Source organism: Cynocephalus volans, chromosome 1, assembly GCF_027409185.1.
Source record: "Cynocephalus volans isolate mCynVol1 chromosome 1, mCynVol1.pri, whole genome shotgun sequence".
Classification (NCBI taxonomy): Eukaryota; Metazoa; Chordata; class Mammalia; order Dermoptera; family Cynocephalidae; genus Cynocephalus; species Cynocephalus volans.
This window is the reverse complement of record NC_084460.1, coordinates 163488443-163511593: the sequence shown is the minus strand read 5'-3', so window position 1 is coordinate 163511593 and position 23151 is coordinate 163488443. Positions and strand designations below refer to the sequence as shown.

The 23151-nt window shown below is 36.7% G+C and overlaps 1 protein-coding gene across 3 annotated transcripts in view; it reads right to left on the bottom strand.

The window, feature by feature from the left end:
* The window catches only part of USP25 (ubiquitin specific peptidase 25), a 150406-nt gene that overhangs the window by 105759 nt on the left and 21496 nt on the right, over positions 1 to 23151 (bottom strand). For all 3 annotated transcript variants that reach the window (XM_063088801.1, XM_063088816.1, XM_063088811.1), the window contains exons 2-3: positions 22160 to 22237; positions 17121 to 17265 (exon numbers count right to left, since the gene is read on the bottom strand). In XM_063088801.1, the coding sequence (XP_062944871.1) occupies positions 17121 to 17265; positions 22160 to 22237 (223 nt within the window). The remainder of the gene's footprint in view (positions 1 to 17120; positions 17266 to 22159; positions 22238 to 23151) is intronic.

Below are 23151 nucleotides of genomic sequence, written 5' to 3'. Positions count from 1 at the left end.
ATATTGTTAAGTAGGCAAATGGTAACAGGTTTTAAAGCAATATAATAAGAAATAAAAGAAGTGTATCTGTTATTATCTTTGCATGGCTGGTATTATGTTTATTTGTATTTGGATACATTTTGAATTCATTTTGCTTATCTGTATTTTAGACATACTGAAAATTTATTCTTTTTTATTTGTAATCATTGAGTTTTACAAGAAGGAACAAAAGGGGTAGAGAATGACTAGAGATAAGGTCCCTTCATTTGACTATCTGACTATAGGTTTTTATATAGATACTGGAAAAGAATACTCCACACTTAACGAGAAAAAAAAAAACGTATATTGATGGTTTTAAATGTCTACTTCTACTGTAGACTTTTTTCTCCACACTTTTTTCTCCAAACAGTAGCTAACAAGAATATTTAAAATATTAGAAAGAATAGTTGGACATGAAAGTTTTTTTGTTTTTTTTGTCCTTAGAGATTATAATAAAACCTCATTAAAATGTAGTAAGAAGGGTCCAAAAAATTCAATCAAGTAAAATGTGGAAGACAGTTAAGATAGTTACATACTAAAGTAAATGAAGTGATGGATCATATTAGATATGCCAGCAGGCCAAAGGTTTCAAAAGTCTGGCTACTATCCAAGTCCACCCAGACAATAGCTAAAGATGGATATCACCTGGATGTAGCCATCCAATTCAGTTTAAATACTGATAAGAGAGGTATGAAATGCCTCATAAAAATGAGGACTATCTTGGTCATTAAAATGGCTAGAACTTGGGTGAATAAAGCAAAGATAATGAAAGGAGAGGAAATAATTTGAAAAATCACAGAGAAACAGAAAAACAGGTTTTAGGAATATGATCAGTGAGCCCTCAGACTCCACTCTCTCATCCACCTAGTGTGCTTTCAACTACAGAAACTGAAAAGATTAAAAAAAAATAAAAATAAAAACCTATCTTCCCTATTCATTTGCAGTTAAGGTTCTGAATAAAATTTAGACTACACTGATTGGATTCATTAACATGAGATTTGGAAGGAAGAGCAAGGGGTAAGCCATTATCCTGCTGCTTTTGGCTGTTTTCTTCAGCATAATTGAACAGATGTGGGTTATTCCACAGCAGCATTCCAGTATCCAATTTCCAGCATCAAGGATGTCAAGAGATAGAGTAGAAGTGGCAACTAGACTCTTTATTCCAATCTCCAGGCACAGCTCAGTGGCAGTTACCTAATTCGGGCTTCCTGTTCCCGGGCTGCAGCTACAGAGGTATGTTCTTAAACTCAGTAGCCCTAGAGGCAGCCTTCCTGATTGTGACAGAGGGAGTAGCTTCCTTGGCTGGTCACTCCTGCATTGATCTGGGAGTCACTTCAGAAGGCTGAGCTAGAGATCCCTCCTCTAATCCTTCCAGTGGTTTTTTAAGAACCTAATCCCCTGTATTAAATTCCTTTTTTGAAAATATCTAGTGTTCAGCAAGTAAACCCAACGGGCAAGTGCAGAAATTCATTTAGAAACAGCAACAACTTACATTTACAGCCATCATAATTTATCAATTGTAATTCAAGCAAAAGAAAGGCAAAAAAAAAAAAACCCAAAAAACAAGGGAAGATTTCTTTCTCACTCTACTTCATAAATGAGATAACTGAAATTCTGATAAATTAAGCACAATATCCTAAGAATAGAGAATGGTGCACAAGATTCTAATTTAAGTCTTCTAACTCTTTAATCCAGTGCTTTTCTGCCTTACTAGCAGTTCTCCAAGTATGGTCCATTGATCTTTGAAGTCCCCATGACCTTTTGAGGAAAGGGGACAAGGGACCTTAAGTAACAAATACAATCATAACAATACAAACATGTTATTTACCTTTTCTACTGTGGTCACATTTGCACTGATGTATACTGATGACTTCAAAAGTCTACTTTCACTGGGTAAAATTGCTGCCCAAGGCACAAATCAAGGCAGCAACACCAAGTTGTGTAATTCATTGTATAACCCACAAATACACATGCTCACTGTTTAAAAAACAAACAAAAAAAAGTTTCCCTTAAGAATTATGTGTCTAAACAAAAACTAATTTTATTAAATTTCAAACCTCAATTTTTTTTTTTTTAATTCTATGTGACAAAATAGGAAGTATGCATAAAAGTACTTCTATTGTATATCCAAAGTATGCTGTTGCTAAATAAAAAACACTAATTAGTGCAATGTCTGAGATGCATGTTGAACTGATTTTTTTCACGGAACACCATCTTTAATTTAAAGAATAACTGACAAACTTCAAACTATGATTATTAAGACTTCAGTATTTGGCAGACCCTTTCTCAAAAATATACAAAGTGTGCCTATCACAAAACAAATGAGGGTATTTGTTGACAATGATTAATATAGAATTTTCAAAGAAAAATCAGAACTTTGAAACACTTGTTTCTACCACTATGAGCCTGATATTTTCCCAATATGTAAAGGCTTTTCTGGTTAAATCAGTGGTGATATTTACAGATTCGATTATTTTTATATAGTAGACATTCTTCCAACATTTGGAAGAAAATCCTTTCCAAATTACCAATGCACAGTGTTACAAAATCATACATGAGTAAATGATCCATTCAAAGATCAAAATAGTTTAATAAATTTTAATGTAACATAGTATGAAAAGGTTATTGATACCACGGCAGAATCACTGATATGACTTTGGATTCCACACTGCAAGTACTGTTTAAGAAATTTCTAGTCGTCAAGTTTTGGTACAGTAGTTAAAAAAAAAAAAATCCATTATTATCTGAATAGTCAGTTATAATACTCTTCCCTTTTCTAACTATATATGTCTGTGTTAAGCCAGATTTTCTTCACATACTTCAATCAAAACAACTTACGGCAATAAAATACAAACCTTCAAAAGTAGATTTGAGAGTCTAGCTCTCCTCTAACATGGCATATATTAGAGATTTGCAACAGTGTAAAACAATTTAATCTTCTCACTAATTTGTTTCAGAAAATATATTTCTCACAAAAATGTTATTTATGAAAATATATAGATTGATATTTTAATATAAATTAATAAATATTCTAAGTTTCTCTCAGTTTTAATTTCTAATGAATACAGTAAATATGTTATACAGACAAAAAACTCCCTAAGGTCCTCAAAATTTTTTTAGCGTAAAAAGGTCCTGAGATCAAAAGTATGAGAATGACTATGCCATGTTCTTTGACACAAATTTTTTTATAAAACAGATCATGACTGAAGATTGTTTTCTCTGGTTTTTACAATGTGATAATTTTTTTTAATTAACTGGCAAAAAATAAAGATCAGGAAATTGAATACAAACAATAATAGATAGTTCTTTCCTTCTCTGGGGGGAAAAAAAGTCAGAACTGGCCACATGATTTCTGCATGGTAATAATCATTGTGACAAAGACAGTGTATAGCAGTAGTAGGTAGCTCTCTTTAGATACAGTACTTACCATTTCGTTCCCATCCCCAACAGTTCCTACTGTCTTACGTCTTATACGTGGCCAGCCACACACACTCATATTACCTGCCTTGCCCTTGCATCATGACAAATATCAAAAATACTTATACCTCACACTGATGTTTAAAAAAAAAAAGAACTCTGCTTGTGGCTAGAATTACCACACTCAATGGCTCCAGTTAACCCAGCCTCTTCCAGCATCTACAAAAGTTGAGGAGTTCAGCATACAAGTTTAGGTATACCTGTAACCCAGTTGAGAATTTGAGTCTGCAACTCCTGGCATATGGGAATAGTAGTCTTTAATGCTAGAAAAGTTGGCTGAGATCAGAGACAATCAGTTCATAACTGGAAAGCTGGGACGTTTTCTTTTAAGCAGTGAAGAAGGTTTATTCATTATTTGTAATTTCACTGTAATTACAATAGTTTTCTCCATGGTCTTTCCATTACTCCATAAAGCAGCTTCTTTCATATAATATTTTAGAACAATATGGCAATCATGAAAGAAGACTATTATAACCTACTCACATACCAAATTCATATGACTTTAAGACCAGATGTTAAGGAAGTAAAGTAAAATGTTATTGCAATGGAGTAGTTAAACATGACTTTCTTCCTTTTCTGGACTTAGTTAACAATGATTTCCATAAAACATGTAATAAATTATCAATTTTATGATGAAAACTAGTCCCCAGATTTTCTTATATGCTTATAAAGGACCAGAGAATAAGTCTGGCTGTAAACAATTTCTAATTAGTAATAGTCAATTATAAAAATGTACCCTCTGTAAAATTCCATACAAATGCCAAAGCATTATGAATATTCTTATAACTGTGCCAAGACAAGACCTTACACTCAAAACTGTGTTTTCACCAATCCGTCTTCTAATATAAGAGTGAGAACAATTCTACGGCACATGTATAAAAGGGTTAGTTGGATACCACTGTGTAAAATAACATGTTAAAAAATCATACTAATATAAGCAGTAATCTACAATTTTAAGAGTGTTCATATTAAAACATTTTTCTTGTACAGTCAGAAATACAAATCAAAATATGATACTCATCCTAATGAACTTTTCATTTTCCAAGAAATTACCATTTGAATAAACTTATATACACACTACCAAACATTTCTCTAACTCCAAAACATATGCGGTCTTCACCTTAGCAATGAATTAAACTTCAAATGTATGCATTATTCGTAACTCATAATTCATTTTCCCATGAAAATATTATATTAAATGACATAGGGTTTCCAACTTAGTTCACAAAAGCCTATCTAGCCCATAACCTAGCTGAACTGCAATACATGTAAACACTTTTATTTCGGAAGGGGAAAACAAGTTTTTCCATTGTTTTCCTTATTTACATAAGGCTAAGTATAGGGAAAATATTTTATTGTTTTTTGTTTGTTTGTTTGTTTTTAAATAAGCCAAGTTTATATTTACCACAGACAAAGATTTCTAGGCAGGGGAGTGACATGAGCAGAAACACGTCTGTTTGGGGAGTTAACAGTTAAAGTGTTGAACAAGAGTATGAGAAAAGTTATAATGAGAATATGTAGTAGGGCAGGGGCAACTGAAGGAAAAATTCTGCGTGCAGAAACTGATCCAACTGTAAACTAAATTGTTGTTTTGGGAGATTAGAAAAACTATTTAAAAAACACAAAAACAAAAAAACCATGGGCCACCAGAAGGACAGGGATACCCTTAAGAGAGAAAGGCAAATATGAACACACGCATGTTCAGCAGGAGATAGGTAGTGAAAAAACAGCCATTCTTACCCTCCCCCACTCAGCTTCAACCTGGTTGTGTCCTCACTACTCATCTCATGAGCCAAACACACCTCCACCTCAGGCCCTTGCCTGGAATGTGCTTCCCTCAGTCAGCCAGGAGGTTCAGTATCACTTCACTCAGGTGTCTGTACAAATATGACCTCAGCCAAGAGGCATTCCCTGGCCACACTACCTAAAATAGCATATCCTATGCCCAACCCACACTCATCACCCTCTGCTTGTACCTCTTTGCCAAGCTTTATCGTTCTTCAGGAACTTACCACTACCTAACACTGTTTGTTATTTACTGTCTCCCCCTTGTGTAAACTTAGACTATGTATGTTTTTTAATGCCTATAAAAAGTCCCTGATACATATTAGGCAATCAATCAATAAATAAAGGTTAATCCCTAGACTACTGAAATAGGAGGTGATCAGTTCAGTTTCATAGAGTCTGGGTCTCAGGCCACTCCCCAGGTCCCTGAGCTAGCAGAGAGTTAACTGTTGGTGCTCACCTACTTTCAAGCACAACAAGTTTGATCAATTTTTATGGTCAAGCATGCTCACTAGAAAGGAGTTTGTCCTTGAATGACTTCCCACTGGAGGCGTGAGAGAACAATGAGTATACTTTAAGTATACTAGGTGTATATCCAGGAATTTGACCACTGAGCATGTGCCAAAACAAACAGCATGCACAAGGCTAGAAGTTACATAACTGGAAACCACCCCCTTAGTTGAATACTCATAGGTACCATGAATATGTATAGATAGCTAACTATAAAAGGTGGAAGCGAGGATAAAAGCGGCTGCTACTTACTCTGGAGTCAGCCTGCACTTTGCCTGTGAAGTGTGCACTCCTTACTCTTTACATTAAACTCGCTTCACTTTCTACTCTGATTCTGCTCTTGAATTCTTTCCTGCAGCGAAGTCAAGAACCTGGTAAGTGACAGGGTTGAGATCAGTTATCTGACCTCCCCAGATCCTCTCCTCCTAAGTAACATCTCGTTGATGAGCCATCCAGGAGGGCACACCCTGGTGGCCTGGGTTTTTCTCCAAACCCCAACGGCTGGAGCAATTGGCTATGGAAGCACACCAGGGTAACATTTTCAGGGATTGCCCTGTGCTGTCAGGGGTCCAGCTGCCCTGCCTGATCCTGGACCATAGGATGCCGTGGTGGATTTCTCCTTTCATCTGCATTTTGGGTAACTGTTCCCTGCTTTGCGTAACCACTCCCTGATACAGTAGAATGCCACCAACGGAAGGTAGAATGCTACCACCCTAAGCTTGGTCCTAGGACACTGAGATCCGAGGAAGGCACTTGCGCCATGGCAGAATCAACCATTCTGTCAATAGATCTCAGACCATGCTGCCTCTAACGGTGTCAGGTCATCGGGACAGATAACGATTTGATACAACAGATTAGGCTGCACACTTTGATGAAGCCAGGATTTTATTTTAGTGCCCTCTTCACATTTTGTGCATCTTCTCCTCCGATAACAATGATTTTTGTTCTTTTAAAATTTTTTTCTATTTCGATTTATTATCTTGTTCTTTTTTTAGCTTCTTCTGTTGAAAACCTCGTGTATATATCTTTAATATTCCTTATTTCTTAATATATACATTAAACATATTTTCCTTTTTGTACCACTTCAGGTACATCCTACCTAGTTAGTGGTTCTGTAGACAGGTGTATACAAAATCTTCTGTTTGTACGGCTGACTGGTGGGGGGCCATACAAGGTCTTCAATGGTACATCTTATCAGTGGATTTTTATTTCATCATTATGGGTTTGTTGGAGCAGGTCAAGAAGAAAGACTTATACCTTGGTTAAAGCCTATCGGCATACATTTTTGCCTTGGTTTACTGGTCAAACAGGATTATATTTGGCTCTGCTAGAGGTTTTCTAAGTTAACGTTAGAAGCCCAGCCTAAAACAGAATGATCTCTGATCACACAATTTTTAGATAAACGAGGCTAATTTAGTATTGTTGAAGAAACAAATAAGTAGGAGAAGAGAAGAGATATGAAGAAAGCTATGGATAAGGAGATGCAGTTGTGGTCAGGGAGGTTAAAAAGAAAAGATACTTTTATATGAGAAAGTATCTTGTGTAGTGAATTTTTGTCCTAAAGCAAAATGACTGGTTATTTAGGAAAGAGGATGCATAGGACAAAACTGAAGAAAGTCTAAAGCAAAGTGGTGATAATGGTTTGTGAAGGGTGAATTTATGAGAAGATTTTGTGTGAGTGATTAAGTTGGCTATAATTAAAGGGAATTATTTCTCAGTCTTTCTAAAGATTAAACTTTGATATTAAAAAGACTCTGACACTGATACAGAACTAAACTTCCTCTATGTTAGAACAAGGCTTTCTTGAAGTATTAAACTACTCTTAGTAAAATTGCAGGAAGTATTGATTTTTCTCTAAAAGCATCTATAGTCAGATTCATGGAAAAGACTGTTTACAAGTACTCTTAAACACAAGTTTCAAATAACTTTAATACCTGGATGACAATTTTTAAGTTTTCCACGTTTAATAAAATTTAAGTACTTAGAATGGGTCCTAATCAGAATGAGGACAGGCTAATTGAGTGCTTCCAATTATATAATGACCAGCACCACTGGAACTCTAGACAACATTTCCCAAGTGTATAGGGAATACTAATTGTCAGCTTTTATGTCCAGAATAGACAGACAATGCTCTCAATCTTTCCTTTGCTGCTTGCGTGGTGAAGAAGGTGGACATGAGGGGCAACCCTCTCCCTTTGCCTTATGTTTCACCTCCAGACTTCACAAAACCTCATGCACTTTGCATCCTTTCTCACTTTTTCTGTCATGTCTCTCTCCTGGGAGGAGAATGCCATGGCTCCACTCAACTACATGCCATCGAACACCTAGAGAAAGAAACATGCACCTCCCTTGCAGCACAAAAGGGGATCCACCCCTTGCCCATTTAACTATGATAACTTTGTTATCTTTCCTAGGAGACTTGGGTTACTAGCAGTGGACCAGGAATACTGGGACCTTTTGGGCACACCTTCATCGTACCCATCTCCTCCCAGCACCGTGATCAGGAATGGGAACCTCCTCTAGCACCATGGTGGACCCCCACTAGTATGCTTTCTGGGTAATTGAGAAAAGTTTAAAGTTGATGGTTTAAAGAAAAAGAAAATTGTTTTCTACTGCAATGCAGCATGACCCAATACAAGTTGGGTGACCAAGAGGTTTAGCCAGAAAATGGGTCTTTGAATGTTAATACTATACTACAATTGGACTTGTTTTGCAAAAGAGAGGGAAAATAGGGTGAAGAACCCTATGTTTAGACTTTTATGGGGTTATATCAAGACCCTGGACTGAAAGACCAACATAGAATGTGTTTGACAGCCCCCCCCAAAAACAAAGCCCTGACATTCTAGATGACCCACTATATTGGAAGCTGTTCCAAGACAACTTCAGCTCCCGGGGCCTCAGCCAGCCCCTACTCAGCCTACTTTCCAATTGTCTGTACTACCAATTCCAACTTCTCTGAGCAGTTCAGGCTAAATCTCTGAGGGGGGCATTAGCTCTCCTGCTGTGAGTTCTTCCTTGAGCACAACAGATACTCCTCCACCTAATCCCACTAGCCCTGCTTTATATCCTCTATTACCCAAGGAAGTAAGGTCTGCTAGTGCCACCAGGAGCAGAGCTTCTTATCGACTCCCTCAGGCTAACCTTTGCCCTCTGCAAGAGGCAGCTAATGGAAATACAGAAACAATTAGGGTCCACGTGCCTTTCTCTATGTCTCATCTGGCAAAGTGCAAAGAAAAAGTTGAGTAGTTCTCAGAGGACCCAGGGAAGTTTACTGAGAAATTCATTAAGCTGACCATGACTTATGATTTGATCTGGCAGGATTTACAAGTCCTCTTATCTACCTGTTTTGGATTTGAGGAAAAACAAAGAATCAGAGGCGCTGCCTGTGAACACAAAGACAGCTTGGCTGCCTGATATCAAGGCCATGCTGTTTTCCAGGCAGGAGAGAACGTTGTACCAGAGGCAGATCCACAATGGGACTATCAAAGGGGATCTGCAGAAGACCTTGAATACAGAAATCACATGGTAACTTGCATAAGAGGGTATGAGGAAATGCACAGTTAAACCAGTGAATTATGACCAGGTGCATGAGATCTACAAAGGGAAGGATGAAAACCTGAACTTATTTCAAGGCCGCCTAGTGGCAGCAATCAGGAAATACAGCAATACTGACCCCAATTTCCCATAGAGGCATGCCCTCTTAGGTATGCATTTTATTACCCAGTTGGCTCCTGACCTGGGGGGGGGGGGGGGGGGGGCTAAAAAAAAAAAAAAAAAAACCCTCCTTAATGGCCCCAAACTCCAAAGAACCAATTACTAGATATGGCTTCTGGCACATATAATGATAGAGACTTGGTTGAAGAGGCTGAAAGTACCCAGAGGGGTAGACAAAAGGCACAGATAATTGCAGACTTACTCAGACTATTAAAGAAGTAACTCAAGGATGTCAATCATGCACTCGCAATGACCCCGGGCATCATCCTACTCTTCCTCCCCTCTTAAAAGCTGACCAACAGAGGGGAACATACCCAGGGAAGATTGGCAATTGGATTTTACCCAGATGCCACCTGCCAAAGGATTCAAATACCTTCTGGTGTTTGTGGATACCTTTATGGGTAGGATTGAAGCATTCCCTACTAGAACTGAGAAAGCTATGGTAGTTAAGTATCTTCTCAAGGAAATCATACCCAGGTTTGGGCTTCCTGGATCTCTCCAGAGTGATAACGGTTCTTTCCTTCACAGCAAAAGTCACTCAACAAGTTAAAACTGCCCTAGGCATTTCTTACCAGCTACACTCCTCTTGGAGGCCACAATTGTCAGGAAAAGTAGAAAAGGCTAATTATGTTATCAAAAGGACCTTAGCTAAATTATGCCAAGAAACATCAGCAAAATGGACTGACCTTTTGCCCATAGCTCTTTTGAGGATTTGAATGGCCCCTAAGACCACCTTAAGGATCAGTCCTATGAAATGACCTATGGCAGACCCTTTCTAACATCAGATTTTCTTTTTGATGATGAAACACATCAGATGGTTAGGCATGTCATTAACCTGAATCAAGTTCACCAAGCTCTTCAAGAATTTGGGAACAAGGTTTTATTCTCCCCAGTTCCAGGATTAGAACCACCTATTCAACCAGGTGACCAAGTTTTACTGAAAACCTGGAAAGAGTGAACACTAGACAGCCGACTGCAAGCTAAATGGAAGAGACCTTACCAAGTACTGATGTCTAGTCCCACTGCTGTAAATTTACAAGGAATTCCTAGTTGGGTCCACCTTTCTTGAGTAAAGCCTATCTTTTATGAGACTTTACTGGAACCCCAGGAGGCCAGAGACAACTCTACCTACTCATGTAAACCAATAGAAGATCTCGAATATATATTCAGAAGGAAACCTACTTGCAGTCAAATAAGTGATGTGGTGGTGACCCTAGATCTAGTAACTTTCCTGGTACTACTGGGTGTTATACTGTCATTCTGCTATTTTGCCTAACCCCTTCCTCCCAGTAAACACTTGTTTTGCCCATGCTGGGTCTAGAGATCCTTGTTTCAATGATAAAAATGAACAACTGTAACCACTCATTTTATCATTTAACTGTCTTTCCTTTTATCACTAACAATAGCCAAGGCAGAATGGGAAAACAATGCTATAGTCAACAAACAATGCTATATAGTCCATATACCTTCCATTATAGCTAGAGGAGAAAATGTTTCTGGTTGCTGGATAAATCATTACAACCCTCACTTTGGTTGAAAACAATAAGGGCTTTCCCTCATGAGGGGGACTCCTACATTACATTCCTAGCTTGGGAACCAAGCCTGCCAGCCATCAAAGTCCCTCTAGACAGCATAAAACCTACGACGTGTCTGAATCTGATACCACTTCACAATACCACAGCTATAAAAACTCCAACAGTTTCACGTGAAGATGAGACAACCTTGCGCGGCTTCTCCCCTATTCCAACTAAGCCACCAGGTACTGAGCTAGGGCCCCTGTATCAGGTATCCAGAGATTTCTATTACCAGACAGGCAGGGCCTACAGACCTGACCAATCTGAAGCAGCGACAGAAGACAAACCCTCATCCCTCGCCAACTCTAAAGATTAAGGAAATGAAATCTCTCAGGGGGAAATGAGATTTGAGTTGCTCAATTTTCCAGAATACTGGGCCACTCTTCTAAGTCTCTCCCTGGGGCCCTGAGCTAGAAGAGAGTTACTGTTGTGTGTTGCACCTATTTTCAAGCACAACATGGGAAGATAGAAGCAAATTTGATCAATTTTAGAGGTCAAGCATGCTCAGTAGAAAGGAGTTTGTCCTTGAATGACTTTCCACTGGAGGCACTAGAGAGCAATGAGTATATTTTGAGTATACTAGGTGTATATCCAAGAATTAAACCACTGAGCATGGGCCAAAACAAACAGAGCATGCACAAGGCTAGAAGTTGCATAACTGGAAACTACTCCCTTTGTTGAACACTCATAAATACCATGAATATGTACAGATAGCCAAATACAAAAGGTGAAATCCAGGATAAAAGTGGCTGCTACTCACTCTCACGTCAGCCCGCACTTTGCCTATGAAGTATGTATTCCTTACTCTTTACATTATACTTGCTTTCATTTTCTACTCTGACTCTGCTCTTAAATTCTTTCCTGTGGCAGAGTCAAGAACCTGGTAGGGGACATGGTTGAGGTCGGGTATCTGACCTCCCCACACTCTCTCCTCCAGTAACACTATGACATAGATATAACAATTATGAGTCATCTTCATAATGGCACTAATACGAAAATATGAGAACATATCCTCTTATCTATCCACCTAAAATTTTTTCTAGTAAATGAAAGGACAAATAGCACAATAAGATATCATGTTAAAAGAATACTTAAAACAAGAAGATATCAACAGTGCAAATTGTGTTTCCAACCCCACTTTCCCATTCTCCCCTGCCTTCAGTCAGCTTCCTTATTATGTTCCTAATTTCTAATTTTCTCACTGCTGAATTAAGATTCTCTGAAAGAGTGTTGTCCAATAGAGCTTTCTGTGATGATGGAGATGTACAGTATGGTAGTCACAATTACTTAATATTTAAAATGTATTTAGTGCAACTAAGGAACTAAATTTTTATATTATTTCATTTTAATCACCACATGTGACTAGTGACAACTATATCAAACAGTTCAGCTCTAAATAGTCTAGTTCCATTTTAATAATAGTTGCTAAAATTATAATGGCAGCATTGGTAAGTAAGGACTTATTAGGGAAGGAAAGTGAAGAAGGAGCCAATCCAGAGTCTTATTATTAATTTTACATTTGTCAACTTGGATTTTGAAAAAAAATAGTTAATATTCCATATTAGTCAACAAAAAGTACAAAGGCCAATGGCTATCATTCTGCCCTAAAACTAGAGCAAATCCATAAAGTTATATGTCATTCTATAGTTCATGTCTAATGAAATGCATCTAATCACTTAAAAAATAACTTTCATACCACTTAGCTCTCATTTTTAAGCTTTACTTTGACTTTTGGTGAATCATCAAAATAATTTTATGTATTAGAAATTTCTATGGAAAAAGAGATTTAACTTTCATTGCACTAATCTTTTACATTTGAAGTTACTTATTTAACAAATTTGGGGAATGGGGAAAGCATCAGTGTTCAATTAATAAAATCCTAAACTGCTTAATGTAAGTGATTTACCCTCAGTAGGGATGAGAGCTATTGAATCTATTTATCACTTGTGCTTTTTAAATCACTATTAGTCTGGCCAAGCAGTACAATAATAACTTGAGTATAAAAGAGAACCTCAAGGTTTTTCTCACTTTCTATGCAGTCTTTCCAAATAATTCAAATCATTTTGGGGAAAAAATACACTGATTATAAGTTTTTGAAGGGTCTACCACTTAACATTCATTCCAATGTGTCATATCAATTTTTCTAAAATTTAACTCAATATGTGGTATTACTTTCTGTGTTAAAATTACCTACCCAAATCCCTCTTATCTTTTGATCCATAGTTTGATTGCTCAATTGTAGCACATCTTGTTCTGGTGGGCATATACTGTATTTTTCCTGTTTTAAAAAAGTTCAAAAGAATTTAATGGTCATAAAATAAAGAATATTACTACTTGATTTCAAATTGGGCAAAAACCTTGCATGGTCAAGTCTATGACAGAGATTGTCATGACACAAAAACTTCGCGGAATCTTTCCTCTATGAAATACACCTATGATGCTCAACATCTGGCATTGTTTCCTAGTCCTATTTTCATTAATATTGTTGACTGTAAAACTCCAACACAATTTTATTCCCAATTTAAGCTGGGGGCAGGAGACACAAATTTAACAATCTATGATATCTTATCTGGACAATAAGTCCAAGTAATGAAAAAAGTTGCCAAGAAGTTTTGCTAATTATACTACAAATAACTTAAGCCTTTTCTTAGAACTCGAGTATTAAATTATGCAAAGGACAAGCTTTCCTTGAAATGTTTCCTTTTTCTCTCAAAAGCAAAAGGAAAAAAATGCACTAAAGAGGCATATGATTGTTCTACTAACTACCGGAAATGTAATTACTTCTTCAATATTAAATGAAGGCTCACAAATATAAATGTTCTTCAAATCAAGTAATGTAATTTACCTTAGCCTCTGATATACCAGGGTATGCATAAATGGAAATTTCTCCACGAGCCCCCAAATATGACTTCCATAAAATATTGGTCTAAAAACTAAATTTTTCTAGTCACAAAAAAATGTTTTGTTACTTCTAAAAGAAACACTCAGTTGGTGACAGTCATACTTCACCTTATATCAACAAGAAAGCATATGTTTTTAGTATTAAATAGAGGTTCTTATTTCAAAATATAGATGTTTTGTCAGCACTGCAACTATCAGATAACATACTTATAGTTAGCATAACTTTGTTTATGCTTTAGCCCTGGTTTTATGAGATTTTATACTTAAAAAAGAAGAAAAAATATTGACTGAAAATAACAATCCCTGCCATATTTGGAAGAGTTAAGTTATACTATGATCAACTTTCAAATAACAACTTCACATAAAATTGAGAAAATGCTCAAATGGGTTTCTATATCTACAATAATCCACTGAGAACTTCCTCACTCTCTGATCATTCTTTTACTCTATTTTCCCTCAGCACTTGTGTAGTTTTTTTCAATAGAGGCCCGCATTTGAATATACTCATATATTCATTTGTAATTATTTTCTTTTTCCTTCTCATATGTTTTACCACTCCTTCCAAGAATTAAAAATACACAAAAGACTTCATTTCTTCTAAACAATATTTACATAGTAATTTGAAAAGAGTATTTTTTTAAATACCGGCTGAATGCATGACATCTTACTTTTTTAATTTTTAAAGCATGTAACACTGTATTATGACCCTACTAAATTTAATTGCTGAATCAAGACTATTTCCTAATGGCAGCTATACTTCTTAGTACTTTATAAAACAATACAAATATGTTAAATAGAAAAGTATCACTGTTACTCCATCAGCTATTTTTTTTTCCAGTTTGATATTAATACTATTATAATACAATCACCACATTAAATTTCTACAACAGTTTGCTTCTCCATATTCTCAAACCAACTTTATGGACACACTATCCCAATCAGTATCCTGATTAGAAGAGCAGCACGTTTTATAGATAAAGAAAACAAAACAGCAAGCAATTTACTCACTATGACAGTCAATCAGTTGAGATGAAATCATAAACTCCATTTCTCTACCTTTTATTTCAAGTATAAATAAAATTACGTAGTGAATATTTTTCAAGAGATACACACACAAAACTTTTTTTATTTTTCAGAAAATGAGAAACATGATTTCTGAAATCAGGTTGCCTTCTCCCTAAGGGCACCTATTCAAATTTTTTTTTGTCCTCTATAACATTTTCACTATTCCTTATCAAAATCTTGAACAGGTGTTAACATTTGCCTTAAGCAATATTTTCTCACTTTCACTCAGCAAACAAGGTATCTTCTTTTGTTTATCAGTCTTATAATCCTAATTTTCACCTTTATACATAATATACTATCTCATGTCACAAAGTGTACCATCATATTAAGAGTTCAAAACTATCTTTCTAAAATCTTTTTATCCTTTCAACTAGAACACTGAACCGTGTTTAGTCAATTTCCTGTTTGCTTCATTTTAACCAGTTAGCCTTCAGTCAAAATCATCATTTTCTTTTTTCCTTTTACTACCTAACCAGTTTCTTTCCCCACCCCGTCTTGAAACCTGTAAAAATATGAGATGTCATCTTCAAATACTAATTCTTCCTATACTTACACCACTTCTTTTTCTAACTTCTTGCAACAAACTTCTCAAGCTTATTCCCTTTCACTGGTTTTGAAAGCACTTTTTTATGCATATCAAAAATAATTCAACATTTATGAGCACCAATGGTGTTCAAGGAAATAATTTCAAAATAACACAGTACTCATGAAGACAGAACTATGCTCTGTATACTGGAGAAGCATATGGTCCAACTTGGAGGCCAAGGAAAACATTCTCCCACAAGCAGTTCCTGAGCTAAATCTTTTAAGACCAGAATAAACTAGGCTATGGAGGGAAAGGCCAGAGGAAATTCCAGACAGAAGGAATATCAAGTGTAAAGACAGAGAAATTAAACAGCACTAGGTATACAAGAACTTCAAGTCATTCTGTATTATCATGGTGTAAAATGAGAGGAGTAAAATAGTAAAACATAAGGCTAGAGATGTAGACAGAGGCCAAGTCACAGTCTTGAACTTGGGACGCAAGCAACTAGGTCTTTCTCATTCAAAATTTCTCCCATCACCTATTAAACCATGTGAGATAGGAGAATTCCAACTTCAGCAGACACACATCATTTGTGGAGCAAAAATATTATGATTACCCTAAAAACTGGAAATTAAAATATTTTATCAGTAAATAGTAAACAATGTTTAATACCAATCAATACCTATAAACATCTATGTGAATGCACTCTTTCTGGTTGTTTCCTATCTTTGAGAAGATCTATAAACAAAATCAGAAGTTCTTTTCATATAAATGTTAATAATGAAACTTCTCAAATCCATAATTCATAAAATACCTACATTTAAACAGTTCAATTATTAAACCATAATTGTATACAGTACAATTATTAAACCATAATGAGTTATGGAGGTAACTGAACATTCTTTGAAAATCTCTGAATGCATAAAATAGTCATACTATGAAGAAAAACTAGAGTCTCATGTAAAATCTTCCATATGTATGTGTTTATATGTATTATGTATGCATGCATGTGTGTATGCATGTGTGTGTATCACCAAAATATCTTTTCCAAATTATTTTTTTGGATGAAGAGAGATTTTGTTCCACGGTAATAAACCTTTCCTCAAATCTTTATTTGGAAGGGAAGAATAGGGAAGGGAAATTTTGTTAAATGGTAAACCTATCAGTAGTTACAAATAATACTTCATCTTTGTAGGTAACACTAGGGCCTCTACTAACATAAAACAAATGATTGTGCCCATTTAAAATTCTAGAAATTTTTCTTTTTAATGAATATGATACCTGTAGCTGTCCATATTTCAAAACAATAAATACTATATAAAATGCTCCATGAAAGGATATATAAATTAGATAAAACCTTTTACTTCTAATCTGGAAAAAGCATAATGTAGCTAATAAATACATACGCTCCTTTCAACTACACTAATAAAAACAAGGTTAAAGTAACTCTCTTTTTGTTCTTCACCTCTGCTTAAGCAAAATTAATGTACTGCGAGGAAAATTTTTCAGTACATTTCTACTAAAATATTAAGAAAGAAAAGAAAACTTACTTGTATCTGCTTGGCTTCCCACACTGATGTATCTATCATTGCCAGGAAGTGCTGTTTGGTAATAAGTTGTCTCCTCCTGCTGAGGGGTCTTAGCATTCTTTGCAGTAAGGAAAGCCACTGCTAACTCCAAGTTTCCATTACTATCCTTCAAATATCAAGACAGGAACATCAAATGCTTTGAAATAATTCTATACATTCTCACCAAATTTATATAATTTTCTCCATAATGACAAATACTTCATAGCAAAAACCACTTTCAGATTTGAAATTATTCAAATCAATATGTGATTCTAATTTTACAGTGTAAATTCACACACAAGTAGATTATATTAATAGTAATGACTTTATTAATTCAAACTACTAATATAATGTAGAAATCAATTCTCTAAATTCTTAGTTTTCCATTATTCTCATATCTGCTTGACAAAAATCACAAACTTATACTTTTAAACAAATGAATAAACTAAAAATTGCTTTCTGGAACTTGCCATAAAAAGCACTGCAAAATGAATATTCAAAATAGTATTTCTGGACTTCCAGTCAAGATGGGAGAATAGATGGTTCCCAGCGATACCCTCTCCCACAAATCAAGCAATTTACAACTATAAAAAAGCAACGACAGCCAAGCTGGGGCCACTAGAGCTTAGAGGAAGAGGAGGAAAGACCTACGGAGGAGTGTATGAAGTCAGAAGCCACAATGAGAGAAAGAAAAAACCGCTTTGACCATTTCAAATCCCGGCTGCTTCCAGTCTGGAGCTGCTGAACGCAAGTAGCAGAAGCTGGCAAAAGCTGCAGCTGTGTCCTTCAGATGAAGCTGCGTGGAGGCGTCAGGGGAGAAAAGGGCCTTGATGACCCCAGGCCAGCAAGACCACTAATAGGGTTCCCATAGACCCACATAGGACCAAGGAGCCACAACAACTGAAAAAAAGGAGATACTCAGAGGCTGGTGAGTCATCACAAAGGACCGGCACATGGGAAGTATTTGCAGCATGGGTGGTGGGGGAGACAGGCCCACCAGAGAACACTGGAGCACAGCAAGGACAGATGATCTGCCCTCCAATCAGCACAGCACCACTCAGTGGAGACTGGTCAGGAATATAGAATTGCATGGAGTGCAGTTTGCTGAAAAGACTCAGGCACAGACCAGAGTTTCCACACAACCCAGGTGTACCAGATCTCACTAGACCCAGAAATACCTATAAAGTCACCCATTAAAACCCGAGCTGCACAAAAAGCCTTCCCTAAGGAATCAGCAGCAAAGCAACAATTTAGCTCAACCACAGAGCTATTGTACTGGTCTCTACAAAAAGTTCCTCCATTTTAGAAGTAGGCAAAGGACAGCAAATTAGTTCCAGCACAGAGTTTAAGTGGTAGGAACAGCAAATAATCAAACACAGAACTGAAAGCAAAAAAAAAGAGTAGCCACAACCAGAGACAAAGTTTGAAATTAACTAGTAAGGGTCTCATTTTACCAAAGAACACTTATAACACCTAGAACGACTGCAAGTCCCTGGGCTACCAAGTCAGAAAGGTGGGAGGGTTGGGGGCCTCAGCCCTGCCCCCATGACACACTCAACAGTCACGAGGGTAGGGGACTTGGGCCTTGACCACACCCTCCCAACACACACAACCAGCCCAGCGATGGCCACCAAGACGTTGCAGAAGCACCATGGGCTCTCCTGAGCCAGGGTGGTGGGGGCCAAGGCAGTAGGCCACGCCCCCATAACACGTGCAACCAGCCCAGTGACAGCCACCAAGCTGGCACAGGAAGCACAACAAGCTCTCCCAAGCCGAGGCAGTGGGTGGCCAAAACCCTCTTCCACAACCCCCCAACACACACAACCAGCCCAACAATGACCACTGAGCCAACGCAGTAAGTGCCCCAGGTTCTCCTGAGCCAGGGAAGTGGGGGGCTGAGGGCCTTGGCCATGCCCCCCCAATACCCGCAACCAGCCCAGTGACTACCACCAAATGGCAGCAAGAAAGGCCCCAGGTTCCTGAGCTGAGTGATGGGCGGCAAGGGCTTTTGCCACACCCCTCTGACATCTAAACCTAGCCCCACAATGGCCAAGCCACTGGTGGAAGCCCCTGGTCTCGCCTGTGGGAATGAGGGGGGTGCCACAGGCCTCAATCCCACCCCTCCTCCTTCCTCCTTCTTCCATCCCATTTCTTTCCACTTTCCCCTCTCCCCCTACCTCCCAACTGCTCCATAACATCATAGAATGTAAAAAAAAATATATTAACCAAAAATAAATAAATAAATAAATAAAATAGTATTTCTGCAAACGAGGATAATAAAAGACATTCCCTTTAATTTGAATATTGGATATGTACCTAGGGGAAACTTAGCAAGCAAAATGTCAAGGACTCATAGTAAGAAAACTTCAAAATGTACTGAAGCTTGATAGTATGGAGACACACAGAAACTCCTAGATAGAAATTCGGTCAAGATGATAATCTTACCTGAATTAAATATATAAATTTTACATAGTTCTCATCAAAAGTATACCTGGACAAAATGATTCTAAAATTCATTTAGAAGAAAGCAGATGCCAGAATAACTAAGAATTTTTAAAAGAGCAAAATAATGAGAAGAGACTGCCCAGTTATATCTTTATATTCTCTGTAAGGTTGACAGTAAATGAGATATAACACTAGCTCTAAGACAGCTAATTGAAACAACACAGAAAATCCAGTTATTAATAAGGCGGTTATCTTTGTAACAGAAGAGCAGACAGAACATGGAAGGCTCTGTAGGTCCTAACAACTTCAGCATACACATGACTGTAATAGGAAGCCAGTGGAGGGTTTTGGACAGAAATGACATGGTATGACTTACATTTCAAAAGGCTCACTCTGGCTGTGCATTAAGAATAGACTACCAGAGAGGAAGGGCAGAAGCAGAGACCAACATTATTTACTATCATATTAAATGTAAAACATGACAGAAAATGGATCAGAATGATTCCAAAATTTGAGGCCTATGCAATTGGAAGATGAAGTCCCCAAAACCCACTACAACTCCAATTCTAGCAGCCAGTGAAGAAAGAACAGTAATAGCACAGACTGAAAAGCATCATTGCTTTGAAGGATGTTATCTGTCACAACCATTATAAGATTTTTAAATGACTCATCCAAAATATGGTTATAACATACTCTATTGTTAGATAAGTAAACTAATCATAAAATAAATTGCAATGTCTAACATTTATTTATTGAGCACTTACTATGTGCCAAGAAATGTGTTAAGTGTTTTTCATACACTACCTCATATATCAATAAAAAACTAAATAAAGCAGGAATTTACACAATTTACAAGTCATTTACTTGGTAGGGCTAAAAATAGATTCTAAAATTAAAAGTGCTGAAACTAATCAAATCTCTCAAAAGTAGACTCCTTGTCAGTACAGTACTAAGAGAATTATCTCATTATTAAACATCTTACACTTTTATAATGAGCAACAATTAAGGTTTAAGTGTGCTGTTTCCCCCCAGCTACTGGTAACTGAAATGACATTTTGAAAACAAAAAACAAAAAAACCTGTGCTCACACAACTCACATCAAAGAAAATGCGGACAAAACTTAATTTGATCTACATGTTTCCCAAGTTTAAAAAAAAGTGAACTCCCCAAATTTACCCTGGCAAGGTGATGGGCTACATCCTCACACTCAGTGATATATAATGGGAAAGGCACTTTCTGAAAATAGTCATGGAATGATTTAGTCATGATATTTATCAGAATAAAGGACTGGCAATCATTTAAATGCCATAATCATAAAAACTGATGCGCAACACTTCTGCTTCTTCTCCAAATACTTACAGTGACTTCATAAGCCTACATTAATGCTCTAAACAGTACTATTTCATCATTTTCCTGAAGGGGAAATAAGATTAAGCAGAATTTCTAATAAAAGCAGCAGAAATTAAGCGTGGCACCCTGGGGTGATCAGGCTGCTTTGGTTTCTTTTTCAAGCCCCTCTACATACTGGCTGTGTGACCTTGAACAAGTTACTTTAACTTGTTTCGTTATCTTCAAAAAGGTAATAAAAACGAAACTTATCTCATGAAGTTATTATGATGAATTAGCCCACATAAAGTACGTAAAATAGTGCCTGGTACTAAGTTTAATAAGTGGTAGTTATTATCATTATCGCTACGATGATTTTGATTATAACCATCTAAAATATAAATTATTTCTAGAAACAAAAGAAGAACCTTTGGCTTGGCATCAGGAATTACATAATTAACTTTGTCTCATGGAAAAAGCTCCAAAGGATTGGAGCTGTGTATATGACTACAGTGGCAAAAATGCTATGTTGCTTTCAGTCTTTAGTAGTAATATGCAAATGAGCTTAAAATACAATTCTACTTCTTGAATATCTTTCATTCACTTCACTCGATCTTTTTCAATGTGAATATCCCTGTGATTTGACTCATCTGGGTGTGTCTGTGTGGAAATTAGGGTGCATCTAAGATACAACCAAACTGAGGCACTTTATTTGTTGCATATACTGTAGAGTTTGAAGTTGAATGCTCTTAACTTAAGGTGTAATTAGCTGAATGGAAGCGAATTTATATTTCTCCTTCTTGGGAGAAATGGAACACAATTCATATCTCCTTCTTGGGAAAAAAACGTAAGCTTTTGGCCCATTATTAATTTTCTACTTTTCCCTCCTCCTCTAACTATTCCTCTCACCCACCACACCCTGCACAACCATTTAAACTCTAAAATCATGGCTCTTGAGTAAAACCACCCATTAGCATTAGGATTCACATCCCCTCATTTTGCATGAAAAGTAAGTCATACAGAGAGAAGTTATTTGTCACTCCAAGGAATTGTGGAAAATCATAATTGTGAAAGCTAACATGCTCAAAATTGCAGTATGTTAACTAAGGCTCTTACTTTATTTATAAAAGTCCATTCCTGTATCTGTACTACTACCACATAGTGTAACTAAAAATCTGAACTTTCAAATATGGTATCCAGTACAGACGAGCAAATACCACAAACTGCATGTCATAAAACACAGGCCATACCTTCAAGGCTTGCTGTAGTATCTGGGTGTCATTAATCCCAGTAATTTCTCTCAGCTGATTCAAAAATGTCTGCTGGTGCTAGAGGAAGAGAAAAATCAAAATTGTTACACTATGAATTCTGAAAACATATGAGAAGAAAATAAATAACCTTTGAGTGAAAAAAAAAAAGAAATCAAAGAATAAAGTAAACCAGAGTAACAAAAAAAAAAAGAAAAGAAAAGAAAGAAAGAAAAAAACATAGAACTTGAGAGAAACTAAACAGTTTCATTCTTTTAGAAAGAATGAACCATGCTGTGGAGAGTCCTTATTCCATTCTCATGTTTCCAAAAGGGAGCGGCTACATTAATCCCAGTTTTTTGCGGCTACATTAATCCCAGTTTCTGTCCCACCACTGGTCCCCTCGCTTATGCCTCCCAACAAGAAAAGCAGTGATTTGCATAATGGTTAGTCCTGAGGATAAGAACATCTAGGCACCTGGGATATTTGCAAAAGACATGCTTTTGCCAGGCCATGCACCAGGTGGGTAATTATGGTAACTATGTCATGGGGATCCTAAGATCTATTCAAGGAAATAAGAGGATCATTTCATTCTCCAATCTAACTGTCATAGAAGATACTAAATTGAATTGATCATCAGCCCCATTAGCTTCAGTTCTCTTTATACTCTATTGGTGTATATATATATAATCTACTCCATCGGAGAGAAAAAAAGGTAGAATGGAAGATTCCACTACCAAACTTTTCCCTGACCTTCCCTAAATAAAAACTACGTTCCTCCCTACATCACTGTATTTGTTAAAACAAGATCCCCAAAACTATAAAACAGTTCTGTGAAATAAAGAAAGCATAATGGATATGAAAACAAGCCTAGTCACTAGAATAAATTAGAATTTGCTGAAATTTTTCTTGAAAATGTTTTATATTCATGTCAATAATAATTTAGTCAAGAATCTTCAATGGACACTAAAACTACTGGGTGATGTAAAATGTAC